General features: G+C 48.8%; 1 protein-coding gene across 2 annotated transcripts in view; it reads right to left on the bottom strand.

Moving 5' to 3' along the window:
- L3MBTL1 (L3MBTL histone methyl-lysine binding protein 1) overlaps positions 1-14,459 on the bottom strand; it is a 57,054-nt gene that overhangs the window by 23,103 nt on the left and 19,492 nt on the right. The window contains exons 5-14 of one of the 2 annotated variants that reach the window (XM_050917301.1): positions 14,127-14,265; positions 13,160-13,286; positions 12,375-12,462; positions 11,024-11,115; positions 10,288-10,392; positions 8,783-8,918; positions 7,966-8,066; positions 6,227-6,378; positions 1,152-1,228; positions 327-412 (exon numbers count right to left, since the gene is read on the bottom strand). In XM_050917301.1, the coding sequence (XP_050773258.1) occupies positions 327-412; positions 1,152-1,228; positions 6,227-6,378; positions 7,966-8,066; positions 8,783-8,918; positions 10,288-10,392; positions 11,024-11,115; positions 12,375-12,462; positions 13,160-13,286; positions 14,127-14,265 (1,103 nt within the window). The remainder of the gene's footprint in view (positions 1-326; positions 413-1,151; positions 1,229-6,226; positions 6,379-7,965; positions 8,067-8,782; positions 8,919-10,287; positions 10,393-11,023; positions 11,116-12,374; positions 12,463-13,159; positions 13,287-14,126; positions 14,266-14,459) is intronic. The other variant, XM_050917303.1, reaches the window with a different exon arrangement.

Below are 14,459 nucleotides of genomic sequence, written 5' to 3'. Positions count from 1 at the left end.
CAGGGGGTGGCACTGCCCAGCAGTGATCCCCCAAGCAATATGTGGCAATGGTTTCTGTGGCTCAGCCCACCAGGCAAACCCCGCAAGGCACAGGCACAGTTTCCAAATACGAGATCTGGAGCGTGAATTCAAATCCAGTGTCTGCAGAGGGCACGGGCCCAGCACCCCTGCTTTAATGGTCCACGCCAGCCCTGCTGAGACTCTATATGAGGGAGTGGCTATGTCAGACGCCACTTTAAAGACCCACATCAGAACAGTGGAGTCTCCAGAGGCCCAGTGCTCACCAGTCCATGACTGCACCAGCAGAGCCAGGCACTAGCACTCACCACTTTAAAGGCCCAAGCTGGCACTGCAGATGCTCCAGTTTCCATCAGGTATTTTTCCCAGTTGAAACTGTCAGGGTCGGGATAGTCTGGACATGAAAACAATAGGCTTATTGAGTAGCTTCTCCTCCGGGAGTTTCCCACAATTCCCTGCTCTCCCACTGGACCAATGCAGCATCAGGTCTGCACTGGGACCGGAGGGAACTCTGGAAACTCCTGGATGTGTGTCAATTCCTTCTGTGCCCCAAGTCCACTCCTGGGAGGGGACATATTAGTGAGTGATACCTGTGCCCATGTCCGACAGCTTGGGCTCTCCCTTAACTCACTAACTAGCCTGTCAGAACCAACATGCTGCACATGGATGAACATGGCTAAATCCAGATCAGGGTTTTTTCAGCATTTCCCCCTCACATTGGTCCCAGCTGGCCGTGGCATGAGGGTAAAACATGATATTTTGATTGCCCTCTAGTGGTAGTTCTCATTATAGTACTTCAGTACAGGAAATGCCTGTTGGACTACACTACCCAGAATCCTTAGCAAGGAGCTAGGTGTGTTCTGTGTTGGGAAAAGTGAGAAATAGCACATGAGAGATTGCTGGTGGCAACCTCGAGGCCTGTCCTTATTTAAAAAAAAAAAGAAAAAGAAAAAAAACCTACCATGGGTAAAAATCCGGAGTTCCTTATTACTCAAGCAAAACTCCCCTTGCCTTCAGCTAAGTCAGAGCACTAGCGCGTGGTCCCAAGTGTGTTCAATACACCACAGTGGGAGTTCTCTAGGGTTCAGCTCATGGAAGCCAGACAGGGATACAGCCTCTGGCTGTGTACTCACCTTGAGGAGGTGTGAGGGGTTTCCCATGCGCTTGACACCAGCCGACTGGGTGGATGTAGGGACTGCTGGGGTCACACCTGCAGCACACACATACACGTTCATAGGGGATACAGGTACAGTCACACCCAGGGCATGTACATGATTTCTCCATGGCACTGCACAGGACCTCAGAGCAGGTGTCCTGCCATAGGGATGGCACCAGCTGGGAGAGCACAGCACATTGGTGGCCGGAGCACGGCCTAATAGCCACGTGCCAACCTAAGCATTCTACAATACAGCATGTGGCTGCCCTCCTCTTCAGAGAGGAGTGGCCCCTATGGACAGCAAGTCCTGGCAGGGTCAGTGCTACAACATGTGGGGCTCTAAATTTCCGAGGGGGAAATAAACGAAGCCCAGAATTTTACAATGGGCCTGTGTGCAAGTCAGATCTCGCTACTCCTAAGGACCCACTACTGGGAGAGGCAAAGGAGTGAATTATTCCCTGCCCCTTTACTTCTGGAGAGGAAGACAGGGCCAGTTCGTGAAGTTTCAGATGGAGATGATCCACGGGGCTAAGCGGTGTGTGGAGCTTGAGGCCAGTCTTGGATCATTCACTCAGATCCCGGTGGAGCACAGCACACTCAGACCTACAGCCTCCACAGGTTCCCACCTCCGTATTACAGACAAGGGTGGCGGGAAATCTGTTTCATTGTCTGTTCTGTAGGGGCAGCTCCTAGCCCCCTAGAATAGACCTCAGCTGGACAAAAATTGGGCACTGTTGGCCTGAAGCTCTGCAGAGAAACATAACCCAAACCATTGAAAAACTGAGTTTTTTAAAATGAAGGACAGCAACCTTTCCTTCTCCCACAGCCAGGGCACGAACAGACTACACTCTTGCTAAAGGGGCCATGCCCTGGACATCTTCTGGATAAGAGATGAGAAGTGGGTGTAATGGCTGAACATTCCCTCTCAGTGCTTTGAAACAAAGAAGTTAGTGTAATCATAAGAACATAAGAATAGCCTTACTGGATCAGACCAATAGTCCATACGGCCCAGTATTCTGTCTTTTGACAGTGATCGGTGACAGATGCTTCAGAGGGAGTGAACAGAACATGGCAATTATCGAGTGATGCGTCCCCTCTCATCCAGGCCCAGCTTCTGGCAGTCAGAGGTTTAGGGACACTCAGAGCATGGGGTCATGTCCGTGACCATCCTGGTTAATAGCTCTTGATGGACCCATCCTCCATTAACTTATCTAGTTATTTTTTGAACCCTCCTATACTTTTTGGCCTTCACAACATCCCCTGGCAATGAGTTCCACAGATTGACTATGCATTGTGTGAAGAAATATTTCCTTATGTTTGTTTTAAACCTGCTGCCTATTAATTTCATTTGATGACCCCTAGTTCGTGTGTTATGAGAAGGAATAACTAAAACTTCCTCATTTACTTTCTCCACACCATTTATGATTTTATAGACTTCTATCACATCCCGCCCCTTACTAATCGCTTTTTAAACAGAAAAGTCCCAGTCTTATTAATCTTTCCTCACATGGAAGCTGTTCCACCCCCCTAATCATTTTTTTGTTGGCCTTCTCTGTTCCTTTTCCAATTCCCATATATCTTTTTTGAGATGAAGTGACCAGAACTGCATGCAGTATTCAAGGTGTGGGCGTACCATGGATTTATATAATGGCATCATATTTTCTGTCTTATTATCCATCCCTTTCCCAATGGTTCCTAACATTGTTAGCTTTCCTGAGTTGTAACAGCTGTTTTAGACCCCATCATTTTATGTTTATAGTTGGGATCACGTTTTCCAGTGTGCACCGTTTTGCACTTATTAACATTGAATTTCATCTGCCTTTTTTGTTGCCCAGCCACCCAATTTTGTGAGATCCCTCTCTAATTCTTTTCAGTCAGCTTTAGACTTCAACTAATTTGGGTAATGTTGTATTGTCCACACATTTTGCCACCTGTTTACCTCTTTTTTCAGATACACCTCTACCCCAATGTAACGCGCTTCTCAGGAGCCAAAAAATCTCACCGCTTTATAGGTGATACCGCGTTATATCGGGTTTGATCTGGTAGAGCGTACGTGCCGGACTGGACCTGCTTCCCTAGCAGTGATTTAAAGGGCCTGGTGCTCCAGCCGCTGTGGGGAGCCCCGGACCCTTTAAATCACCGCTGGGGCTACAGCAGTGGGACTCGGGTGGGGATTTAAAGGGCCCGGGGCTCCCCACAGTGTCTGGAGCCTCTGGCCCTTTAAATCACCGCCTGAGCCTGGCTGCCAGAGCCCCGATGGGGATTTAAAGGGCCTGGTGCTCCAGCTGCTGTGGGGAGCCCCAGGCCCTTTAAATCACACCAGAGCTCTAGCAGTGGGGCTCGGGTGGGGATTTAAAGGGCCCGGGGCTCCCTACTGCTTTACTGCGTTATATCCGAATTCGTGTTATATCGGGTCATGTTCTATCGGGGTAGAGGTGTAATTTATGACTATGTTGAACAGCACTAGTCTCAGTACTGATCTTTGGGGGAACCTGCTATTGACCTCTCTCCACTGTGAAAACTGACCATTTATTCCTACCCTTTGTTTCCTATCTTTTAACCAGTTATTAACCCACGAAAGGACCTTCCCTCTTATCCCATGACAGCTTACTTTGCTTAAGAGCATTTGGTGTGGGACCTTATCAAAGGCTTTCTGAAAGTCCAAGTATATTATATCCACCGAATCACCCTTGCTCACCTGTTTGTTGACTCCCTCAAAGAATTCTAATAGATTGGTGAGGCACGATTTCCCTTTACAAAAGCTGTGTTGACTCTTCCCCAGCCCACTGTGTTCATCTATGTGTGTTTGTTCTTTCCTATAGATTCAACCAATTTGCCTGGTACTGAAGTTAGGCTTATTATCCTAACATTGCCAGGATCGCCTTTTTTTTTAAAAAATCAGCATTACATTAGCTATCCTCCAGTCATCTGTTACAGAGGCTGATTTAAATGATAGGTTACATACCACAGTTAGTAATTCTGCAATTTCGTACTTGAGTTCCGTCAGAACTCTTGGATGAATACCATCTGGTCCTGGTGACTTATTAGTGTTCTATTTAATCAATTTGTTCCAAAACTTCCTCTACTGACACCTCAATCTGGGACAATGCCTCAGATATGTTACCTAAAAGAATGGCTCAGGTATGGGACTCTCCCTCACATCCTCTGCAGTGAAGACAGATGCAAAGAATTCATTTAGCTGCCCCGCAATGGCCTTGTCTTCCTTGAGTGCTCCTTTAGCACTTCGATTGTCCAGTGGCCCCACTCGTTGTTTGGCAGAGTTCCTGCTTCTGATGTACTTACAAAAACTAACAGCAATTTTTTTTATCTTTTGTTAGTTGCCCTTCAAATTATTTTTTGGCCTTCCTAATTATATTTGTACACTTGACTTGCCAGAGTTTATGCTCCTTTCTATTTTCTTAAATAGGACTTGACTTCCAATTTTTAAAGAATGTCTTTTTGTTTCTAACTGTATCTTCTACTGTGTTGTTTAGCCATGGGGCACTTTTATGGTCCTCTTACTGTTTGTTTGTTTTTTAATTTGGGTATATATTTAGTTTGAGCCTCTAGTATGGTGCTTTTAAATAATTTCACGCTGCTTGCAGGCATTTCACTCATGGTTATTTCTTTTAATTTTCATTTAACTAGCTTCCTCCTTTTTGCGTAGTTCCCCTTTTTCAAGTTAAATGCTACTGAGTTGTATAGGGACTGGGAGTGGCTGGCTCACTACAAAAGCAATTTTCCCTCTCTGAATACTGACACTTCCGCCTCAGTTATTGGGAGTAGACCACACCCATCCTGACTGAACTGACCTTGTTCACACTGGTTCTCCACTTGGAAAGTAACTCCCTTCTCTTCATGTGTCAGTATATTTATGCCTGCATCTGTCATTGTCATGCCATGCATCTGAAGAAGTGGGTTTTTTAATCCATGAAATCTTATGCCCAAATAAATCTGTTAAGTCTTTAAAGTGCCACCGGACTCCTCACTGCTACTGTGGTTGGTTTCTTTGGTATTTTGCCCCTATCAAGGATGTTAAATTTAATTGCATTACAGTCACTATTACTGAGTGGATCAGCTACATTCACCTCTTGGACCAGATTGTGTGCACCACTTACGACTAAATCAAGAATTGCCTCTCCCCTTGTGAGTTCCAGAACTAGTTGCTCCAAGAAGCAGTTATTTATGGTGTCTAGAGATTTTATCTCTGCATCCCATCCTGAGGGGACGTGTATCCAATCAATATGGGATAGTTCAAATCCCCCATTATTATTGGGTTTTCTGCTTTGGTAGCCTCTCTAATCTCCCTGAGCATTTCAGTCACAGTCACCATACTAGTCAGATGATCAGTGATTCCCATTGCTATACTCATTATGAATTTCTATCTATAGAGATTCTATGGGACCGTTTGAATCATTTTAAGATTTTTACTATATTTAACACTGTGCTTTCTTTCACATATAGTGCCACTCCCCCACCAGCACAACCTACTCTGTCATTCCTATATATTTTGCACATTTCTATACATTTTAAACCCTGGTATTACTGTGTCCCATAGATATTCATCATTCCACCAAGTTTCTGTGATGCTGCCGCTCTCCAGGTGTGTGGTGAGAGGGTCAGAGATTGCTGATTATGAGGTTGGACTTACAGATTTTGCATTTGTAGCAGAGTTTAAACTGTGCAGAATTAATCCACAATGGGCCGGAGCTCAGCTGCAAATTTTGGCTCAAGGCGTGAACTTTCTCAAAGTTCAGATGGGCTCAGAACCAGAGTTTGGTTCAGGCCTATCTTTAGAGTTATTTTAATAAGAGACATAGAATCACGGACTAAAAGGGACTGCAGTGAGGAAAGAGAACACTTAGGCCTGCTTGGTCCCTCTAAGGGTTGATATTTCCTCATGCTTGCAGGAAGAAATTCACTTCCTCAGGACAGTACCAGACAATTGGCCAAGACAAGTGCATTATCCACATCCTGGGAAGCATCCAGTATCAGTCACTGCAGGAGGCAGCACGGTGAGGTAGTGCTGGAAGGTCATGCCCGTGTTCTTACCAGTAGTCGTAAGTATCATCCCAGTTGTCAAAGTGCACCAGAAAACGATTGTCCACCACGTCCGTCACCGTGGCAACGCATATCAAGGAAGGGTTCATGCGGTCCACGGCTTCTAGTTTTGTGCCCACCTGGAATCCCGTGGGAACGGCATTCTGGGGAAAGGAGAGAAACAGGGTAGGTGCATCTGGGCACCAGTCAGTTAGCTCTTATGGCTATCTCCCCACCATGCCCTGAGCAGCTGCTGGCTGGCACCATATGGAATGCTTGAGCAGTAACCCTGTGCCTTCCATCTGAGGGGCTCGGAGTGCTTTTAACATTAGTGAATTTAGCCTCACAGTGCCCCTGGGAAGCAGGCAGAGGCAAAGAAACTGAGGCACAGGACATTTACATGACATGACTTAGGTCGCAGGGCAAGTTGCTCACAGATCTGGGAAGATACAGATGCATCAAGACTGCCAGGCCCCTGCTATATGTTGCGGTCCCAGATAAGAACGGCTTCCCTTAGAATTAGGATCTATAAGAAGCCACTTGTTTCCACTGTTGCTTTCCAATCTCTAGCACCAATCTTTATTACTAGGGGTTGACATGAGGAAAGACAGTGGTAGTATTCTCATCCTAAATCTCCCTTACCTGCACTCCCCTCCCATCTGGTCCACAATTCCTGCACTCCTCTCTCATCACACCCCCCTGGTCTGGTCTTCTCAAATATAACATTTACATAAAACCCTGTGTCATAAATACTACATTGACAGAGCTGAGTGAGAAACTGTTGCGATAATCACACATCATTTGCTGGTATTGAATTTATCAGTGAGACAAGGATGGATTGTTATTATTTATTGTTTAAGGGCTGATAAGGTTTTTTTCCAAACATTTTGAAAAATGTCAAAGTATATTTTGTTCAGGGTTCTTTGTAAAAATATTCCAGGTCTCACCCCCCCACACCTCTTTCTCTCCCTTTTCCATTCCATTTTGCCTCTGAAAAAAAGGAGAGAACATGGAAGAAAGAGAGAGAAAGGTGAAAAACTGACCTTTTTTTGGTTTGGAAAAAAAAATCCAGAACATTTAAAAAAAAGTTTTCCTGGAAATATTTTTAAACAAATACTTTTGACCATCTCTGTCTGTGGCAACATCTACATTTATGGCAGCAGATAGAGTATGGGCACTGCACGTCCTGCTAGCACGGGTATAAGTAGCAGTGTAGGCAGTGAGGGACAGATTAGGTGAGTGGAGTGGAGTGGAGTAAGCACGCTACATGCCTGAACCCCCTGGTACAAATCCTATACAGTTCTCTACACACCCAGGCAGTGCCTCCCATATCTACACTGCTGCCTCCATGCTGCCAGAGCCTTTCCCCACTGCTGGAGCCTTTCATTGCGGCGTGTAGCTACACACGTAATGCCTGTACTCCATATGGCACCTTAAGTGTAGACACAGGCTGTATTAGAGATAGGTCCGAACAAACCTCCCTTATCTGAACAACCCCCAACACTGGTGACACAGTCACTAACTTACAGTGTTCTTTGTGTGCACGGTGCATGAACAGGTCGATCCTACTCTCTGTGGGTCGACCCCCATTTCATGAACAGCATTACTATTGGGATTGGGAGGAGATTGGGGGGGGATGTTGGGAGGAAGAGGCCAAAGCAAAACTGGTGGGGAGATCCCATCTGTGGGGAAATGCATGTGAACGTAGAGGCGTTCACTTGGAAGGAAGAAGAAGAGGATGTGCCACTCACATTGTTTGGGGTCACAAAGAGGTGCCTGGGAGCTGCCTGAGCCTTCATTATCCTCAGATAGTTTGACCAGCTGAACTCCTCCTCCTTGTAACCTAGACACCCTCAGGAAAAGAAAAAAGACAGAAGCAAACGTACAGAGAGAGCAGCACCTCCTCTACAGGCCAGCAAGATCCGCAAGGACAGGCGTGGTGCCTTTGTGCTGTGCTTCAAAGCACTGCCTAGGCGTCAGACAGGGGAACCAACATCCGGCCACTGCCTCCTGCCCAGCATCTACCCTTCTACCATCCTGCAGCCATCATCGCTCCCGAATGGCTGCGCATGGCAGCGTAGTGGTTGTGGCACCTCCTATGCTCAGAATGGGGAATGCTGAAGTACTGGTACTAGCCACAGGGGCAAAGGGCGACAAGCAATCTTAACTCCCATTGGCGTGTGTGCTCAGCCCCTTGCCGGGTCAGGCCCTACACATCTGCTTTTCAGTGCTGCCCACCATACTCCTGGCTGGGACCATGAAACCTGGGACTAAAAGGCTCAGCATCTGAGCAGGATTCAAACCCAGACCTCCAGAGGGGACAGACGCCTACTTTAACATACTGTGCCATGCCCTCCCATATGGGAGAATTTGACTCCTCCCCCTGTATCAACTCTGTCTCCTCTTCTCTCTACAGGCCTCCACCCTCAGCTTGAGCACTGATGAAGACATAACCAGCCTTCTCCTGCTCTCAGGGGTCCCACAGACTCCACGCATCTGACTGACAGCACACAAGGGGAAGGCCCATCTGGAGCAGCGTCCACAGTCCTGAGGTCACCGACCTCTTACCTTTGGGGGGCTGCAGTTTGTGCCTCGTCTCCTCAGACCAGCCGGCAGGATGAATGTTGGGGGAGTCGGCGTTCAGCCAGAAATCATGGCATTCGGAGTAGCCATCAAAGTGCAGGCGCATCCGATACCCACACACCTGCAGCAAGGAGGGGAAAGGAACTGAAGGATGAGCGTGTCCCCAGCTGCACTGCCCCGTGTGTGTTCTAACCCCCTTCAAGCAACATGTGCCTAAGAAGTCTGTCCGGCAGCCCATGCACAAGCACCCATCACTTACCTCCTTCATAGCTTGCTGAGAAGGCCGGGGAGCCATATTGACACACTGGTGTCAGGAATCAGGAAGTGCATTTGAAGTCTGAGAGATCTGTGCATTTAACAAAGGAACAGGGCAGGCGCTGAGCCACTGGCCCCAGTACTTCTACTCTCAGCAACAGCCACAGAAAGATTCCGACTTTACAGCCAGCCTTTCTTGTCGGGGCACAAGGTGTAATGGTGATGCAGTCAGCACTGGCGTGGATCCAGGGTTATAAAGACCTCACAGGGGCAGGTTCCCCTCTCTCCTTCTCCCAAGCGTTTTGCAAGAGGTTGTTGCCCTGGCAAAAATATGCCAGCAGCAACAAATAAACAAATCGGCTGCTTTGCAGAATTTCTCATCTTGAAGAAGGATTGAGTAGACTTCAGCTGCTGGCCCATGAGTGCCGTAGGTCATGGAATGTGCACCTTACACGAATGTAGTACAAATGGAAGGGTCTGGCCTGACCGCCTAGAGACTGAAGGCCTCTGTTTAGCTACAGAACGGGTGCAGAACAGACAGTGGAAGAACAAGCTCCTACTCACTGCCCCACCAACATGGCTCAGACTGTCCAAGAGTGAGCAAATCAAGGGGCCATAGGGCACTTCCGTCTCCATGGTCTACTCACTCCTGGGTTCCTCTTATGACCGTGTTAACATGGCCACCAACCGAGATAGTGATTCTGCGATGTGGCCACCCGTCCTCTACCAACCCAACTGACACCCACAACTCACTTGACCTACACTGCCAAACCACCAGTGCATTTCACAACCAGCAGCTTGGACAGGCAATGGTCTAGGTAACTGCCAGCCAACCCTGGGTTTGAACGGATGGCCTAATGGTGTGACCCACGAGTGGTCTGCTGAGCCACCTCCTGCACAGCATTTCCTTTCTCCCCCTGGAAACCCTTCACACAACACGGCTGTGAGCACGCATGGGGAAAGGGCAGCGGAGGAGCTGGGAAAGGCAGGCAGGAGCTGTCAGCCTGTAGCTGCAGCTGCACAGGAGGACAAGGAAGGGCAGTGTCACACTGAAGACCATCAGAGAAGAGAGGTTCTGGAACAGCTCCCAGTAGGAGGAATAGGGACAAACCACGCAACTAGTGTCAAGTTGGAGCTAGATAAGTTTAACAACAGGATCAAGTGACCAGATTCCGTGCAATAGCAGGAGACTGGACTTGACAAGCCAGGAGGTCCCTTTCAGTCCCATGTCCTACCTCAGCCACAGTCAGGATGAAGTACATCGAAGGGTGCTGGGGATCGATCCCCTCCAGCTTCATCCCCGCCTTGAAGCCGTTCTTGTGCTGGGCGACTGACTGGTACTGAAAATGAGAGAAAAATAGACGTGCTCCAGTCACCCATCACAGCCCATTGGAGGACAGAGTCCTGGGGTTAACCAATGGGTTTTTTGTTTTTTAAAGCCATTCTCTGTTTTCTGTGGTTTGTTTTTCTCATTGCCGAAGGGACAGGAAACACGACAGCACTGGCTTGCCATGCATGCTCCCCTGAGCGCTTTCTATTGCTCAGCCTAGAGATGAGCCTCCCCTAAGTACAGGGGTGTTTGCAGCTGGAGTTGTGGGCTCATCTCTTACCCAGACAAGGGCAGGAGAGAGTGGTTCAACGAGTGAATTAGACTCACCTTTTCCCATCCAGCAGGAAGTTGGCTAAGGTTGGGGTGGAGTAGAATCAAGGGGGTGAAGGAGAAGGGCATTGACAGGGCCATCACTCTATAGGGCACTTGCTGATCAAAAAGACTTTGAGTGGGGGGCAAAGGTCACAAAGGGGAGGGCTAGAGGAAAGCTGGAGAGCAGCGGAGGAAGACAAATAGTTACCCCAGGATGAAGGACTGGGCATTACCCACAGCTAGGAAAACAGGAACGAGATGGAGAGCAGATGAGAAGAGAAAAAAGGAAAGGAGAAGAGGAGGAATCGGAAAAGAAAATCCCAACTCACTTCTTGGAATAGATTTGAAGGGGCAGCGATAGCTTTCTGCTCCTCCAGGTAGGACGCCCAGGACCAGCCTTCTTTCTTCTCCTCACTGGCACCTGAGCTTGGCAGAAACGCACACACAAGCCACTCAGAAACGCAGCTGAAGATCTGGTTAGTGTGCTTTGGAACTGACCCTTGAGCGGGCCCAGGCAAGGGGAAAGGCAGACCAGTTCCCCCTGCCTCACCCTAGTGTGCAGTCTGCAGGGTCCCTTACCAGCCTCCAGCCACTTTCACCCATGTTTGGAGATGGGGGAAGGCAGAGGTGGGCTTCCCAGTGAGTGATGCACCTTGACAAAAAGAGCTGCATCCTGTTCTCTGTGACCTGCTCCCATCCCCAGTGACCTCAGGCACCGCCATCCAGGCGTAACACTGGGCCAAAGCCCTGTCTGTCCATCTGCTCAGCTGGAAAGGGGGAAATGAAAAGCCATTTCCCATGCAGACCAGACCCAGCCCAGCATTCTTTCTATCCCTCTACCTGGTGTCATTGCATATAGTGGGGGCCCAGGGTCACGCAATAAAAGAATCATACTGTATACAGTGCAGAAACCCCTGAGGAGAACCCAGATACATTCTGCAGCCAGCCAGCATCGATGGCTGAGACTTTCAAAGCCTCCAGTAGGAGAGAAATACCCAAGTCCCATTCCTTGTAATCCAAGCAAAGGTTCAGGAACAGCTGTAAAAACAAGAAGGAGTCCCCAAAGCAGCCAGAGACAGGCCAGATCCATTAGCACAGGGACTAATCAATTGGCAAGGCTGAGTGTGAGCTGCTGTATTTGTACTGGTATGTGCCTATCTGAGATGTTTATCTGGCTCCCCTCACTGTAGAACCTGAGCACCTTGCAATTTTTAATACATTTAAGACCCCTGGGAGGAAGGCAAGTGCTACTAGCCCCATTGCACAATGGGGAAACTGAGGCACAGAAAAACAAATTGACTTGCCCAAGGTCACAGGAAGTCGATGGCAAAAAAGGGATTGAATCCAGGTCTACCTAACCACTGACCTAGCACCCCAAACTCTGGGCCATCCATCTTCTCCTCACTGGGGGAGATCTCTGGTGGGAAAGGGGCTATAGGACCCAAACCTTAATCCTATAAGTAGACGCATTCAGAGAGCGGACACGGGACTAGATGGATCTTGAGTCTGAACCAATCACCCATGTGATACAAGGTAACATCACTTCACTGGGGGGACTCCAGTGGCATCATGAGCTACAAAAATGCCTCCGGGTTGCTGGATGGTGAGCAGGTCACTGTAGCTGACTTTTGCTGCTGCATGGGAAGCAGCCACCAGAGACTGCCCTGCCACACCCCTTACCGTGCTGGTTCATGCTCCACTCTTCGCTCTCCATGTTGCTGATGGTGGGGTCTCCCCCCGAGTTCTTTCTCTCTTCCTGCTTCTCCTCCTAACCATGAAAGTAGAGAGAACTGATGTCAGTGACTCGCCACCCTTGTAATGTCTCAGACTTTCTTTGACTATAACGGTGCTCAAGAATTTCTGGGTACCCAAATCCAAGAAAGGGACAGCCAAGAGGATCTGGCTTGTGAGTAGATCGAAGCTGTCGGAGAGGGATTTGAAAGGACTCACTAAAGATTAATTAATTGTGGGCGGTGTCATCTTATTTTTTCAGCCAGTGGGTGCTTTATGCCCCAGAACGCAGCATCTGGATCACTGAGGCAGATGCGCTCTGGTTTGTAAGTGTAGTTCCTCAGTGCTTCATGCTCACAAGGCCAGGGTTCTCACAGAGCTCAGGGCTGGGGGTTGAAGTGTTCAACATCCACCATCATGGCTCAGTTTTCAGAAGTGCTCAGCACCCAACCTCCACCCAGGCGCTGAGACCTCTGAAAATGTGGCCCAAGACATCTACAGGGCTTGAGGGTCAGTCCCTTTGGATGTCTATTTTCTCCTCTCTCTTTCTGCTCTTTGTGGAGTTAAGTTGTCAGTTTCTGATTAATACTTCGACATATAATGGACACAGCACTGACAATTATAAATAAAAAAAAAGAAGCAGGGGAGGGGGACACACATGGGGTACCCTAGCCTCTCCACTGACAAGTATCTGCGTGTGATCTTGTCCCCTCCGTGCCGGCCCTCTCCCCTACCATTTGTTCTGATTCATACTCCTCCTCCTCTGAAGGGCTCTGGTAATCCTTTCTTTTCCGTTTTTTCACTGGCTTGAGGATTTTGGTGGCGTTAGTGCTGCCAGCAGAGTTCTCCACTATGACAGACCTGCAGGGGAGAAGGAACCGTAATGCCCATCAGCAAAGAGCCATGCTGCACATTGGCAAGAGATGAGATGTCAGCAAACTTGGTCTGAAGGGGCCTGGCATGGAGGGAAGTTGTGTGGCCAACACCAGTCTGAGAAGCAACCACCTTTTCAATCCCTCCTCCAGTGCCTATACACACGCACACACATATATGCATGCATGCACACACACAGTGTTCCTCATGATTAAAATGAGCAATCTACCAAGAACATGTGTCTTGATGAGGTCAAAATTAAGAGATAAGCCGAATCAAAATCCTGTGTCCAAGTATCCTCGAACGCTGGGGTGTCTGAAATCCAGATCCAAATAGACTGATCTTTAGAATGGTCTGGACCAAATGCCTGGATCCAAGCAACCCAGAATAACAGGGCACTGGAAATCCAGATCTACATGTAGTGGTCTGCCCTCATCTGTGAGCTGGGAAATCAGATGAGGGAAAACGTGTCCTTCGGGGACCAATGTGAGGATGCCTTTCCCTGGGGAAGCTTCTCATAGCGCCAAGCGCAGCCCACTCCTACGCTGAGACCACAAACAATCTGAGTGAAAGCTTGGCCCCGCTGCAATAAATAGCAAAACCCGCCCTGACTTCAGTGGGCTCACGGGGCATCCTGCGAGTTTGCTTGAAGAATAACCTGCCCGCAGGAACAAGAGAGGGGTCTCCCAGCCCACGGAGACACATGCCTGTATCCCCCTCTCCTCTAGAGAACAAAGGCTGGACTGAGAAAGACAGGGTTTGATTCAGCACATTTCCCCCTGAAGGAGCAGGTTCTTCTTCCCCCACTCGAAGCGGTGTCTCCATTACCTTTCCTTGAACTGCCGATGACAGTGTTCGCTGCAGAACCCCCTGCCCTCCCGGGCCCCCTCCGACACATGTCTCCGGCCACAGGTATCGCAGTGGCACATGCTCTCTGCTGTCAGCAGCTTGGGCTGCTCAGGCACGTCTGCGGCAGGAGAGAGTGAAAGGGACATGAACTCCAACAGGTGAGAGCCACCGGGGAAGGAGAACAACACAGGTCAGGAGACACCTGCCTCCCATATGGCTCGAGGGTGGGCGTAGTCACCACACACATACCTTGGGGAGGCTGAAGCTCTGGGGCAGGATTGAGGGAGGCTCTTTGGAAGCAGGCCCTGTGGT

The sequence above is a fragment of the Gopherus flavomarginatus genome, chromosome 11, assembly GCF_025201925.1.
Source record: "Gopherus flavomarginatus isolate rGopFla2 chromosome 11, rGopFla2.mat.asm, whole genome shotgun sequence".
In the NCBI taxonomy this organism is placed as follows: domain Eukaryota; kingdom Metazoa; phylum Chordata; order Testudines; family Testudinidae; genus Gopherus; species Gopherus flavomarginatus.
Note: the sequence above shows the minus strand (reverse complement) of the source record. Positions and strands in the feature narration are given on the sequence as shown.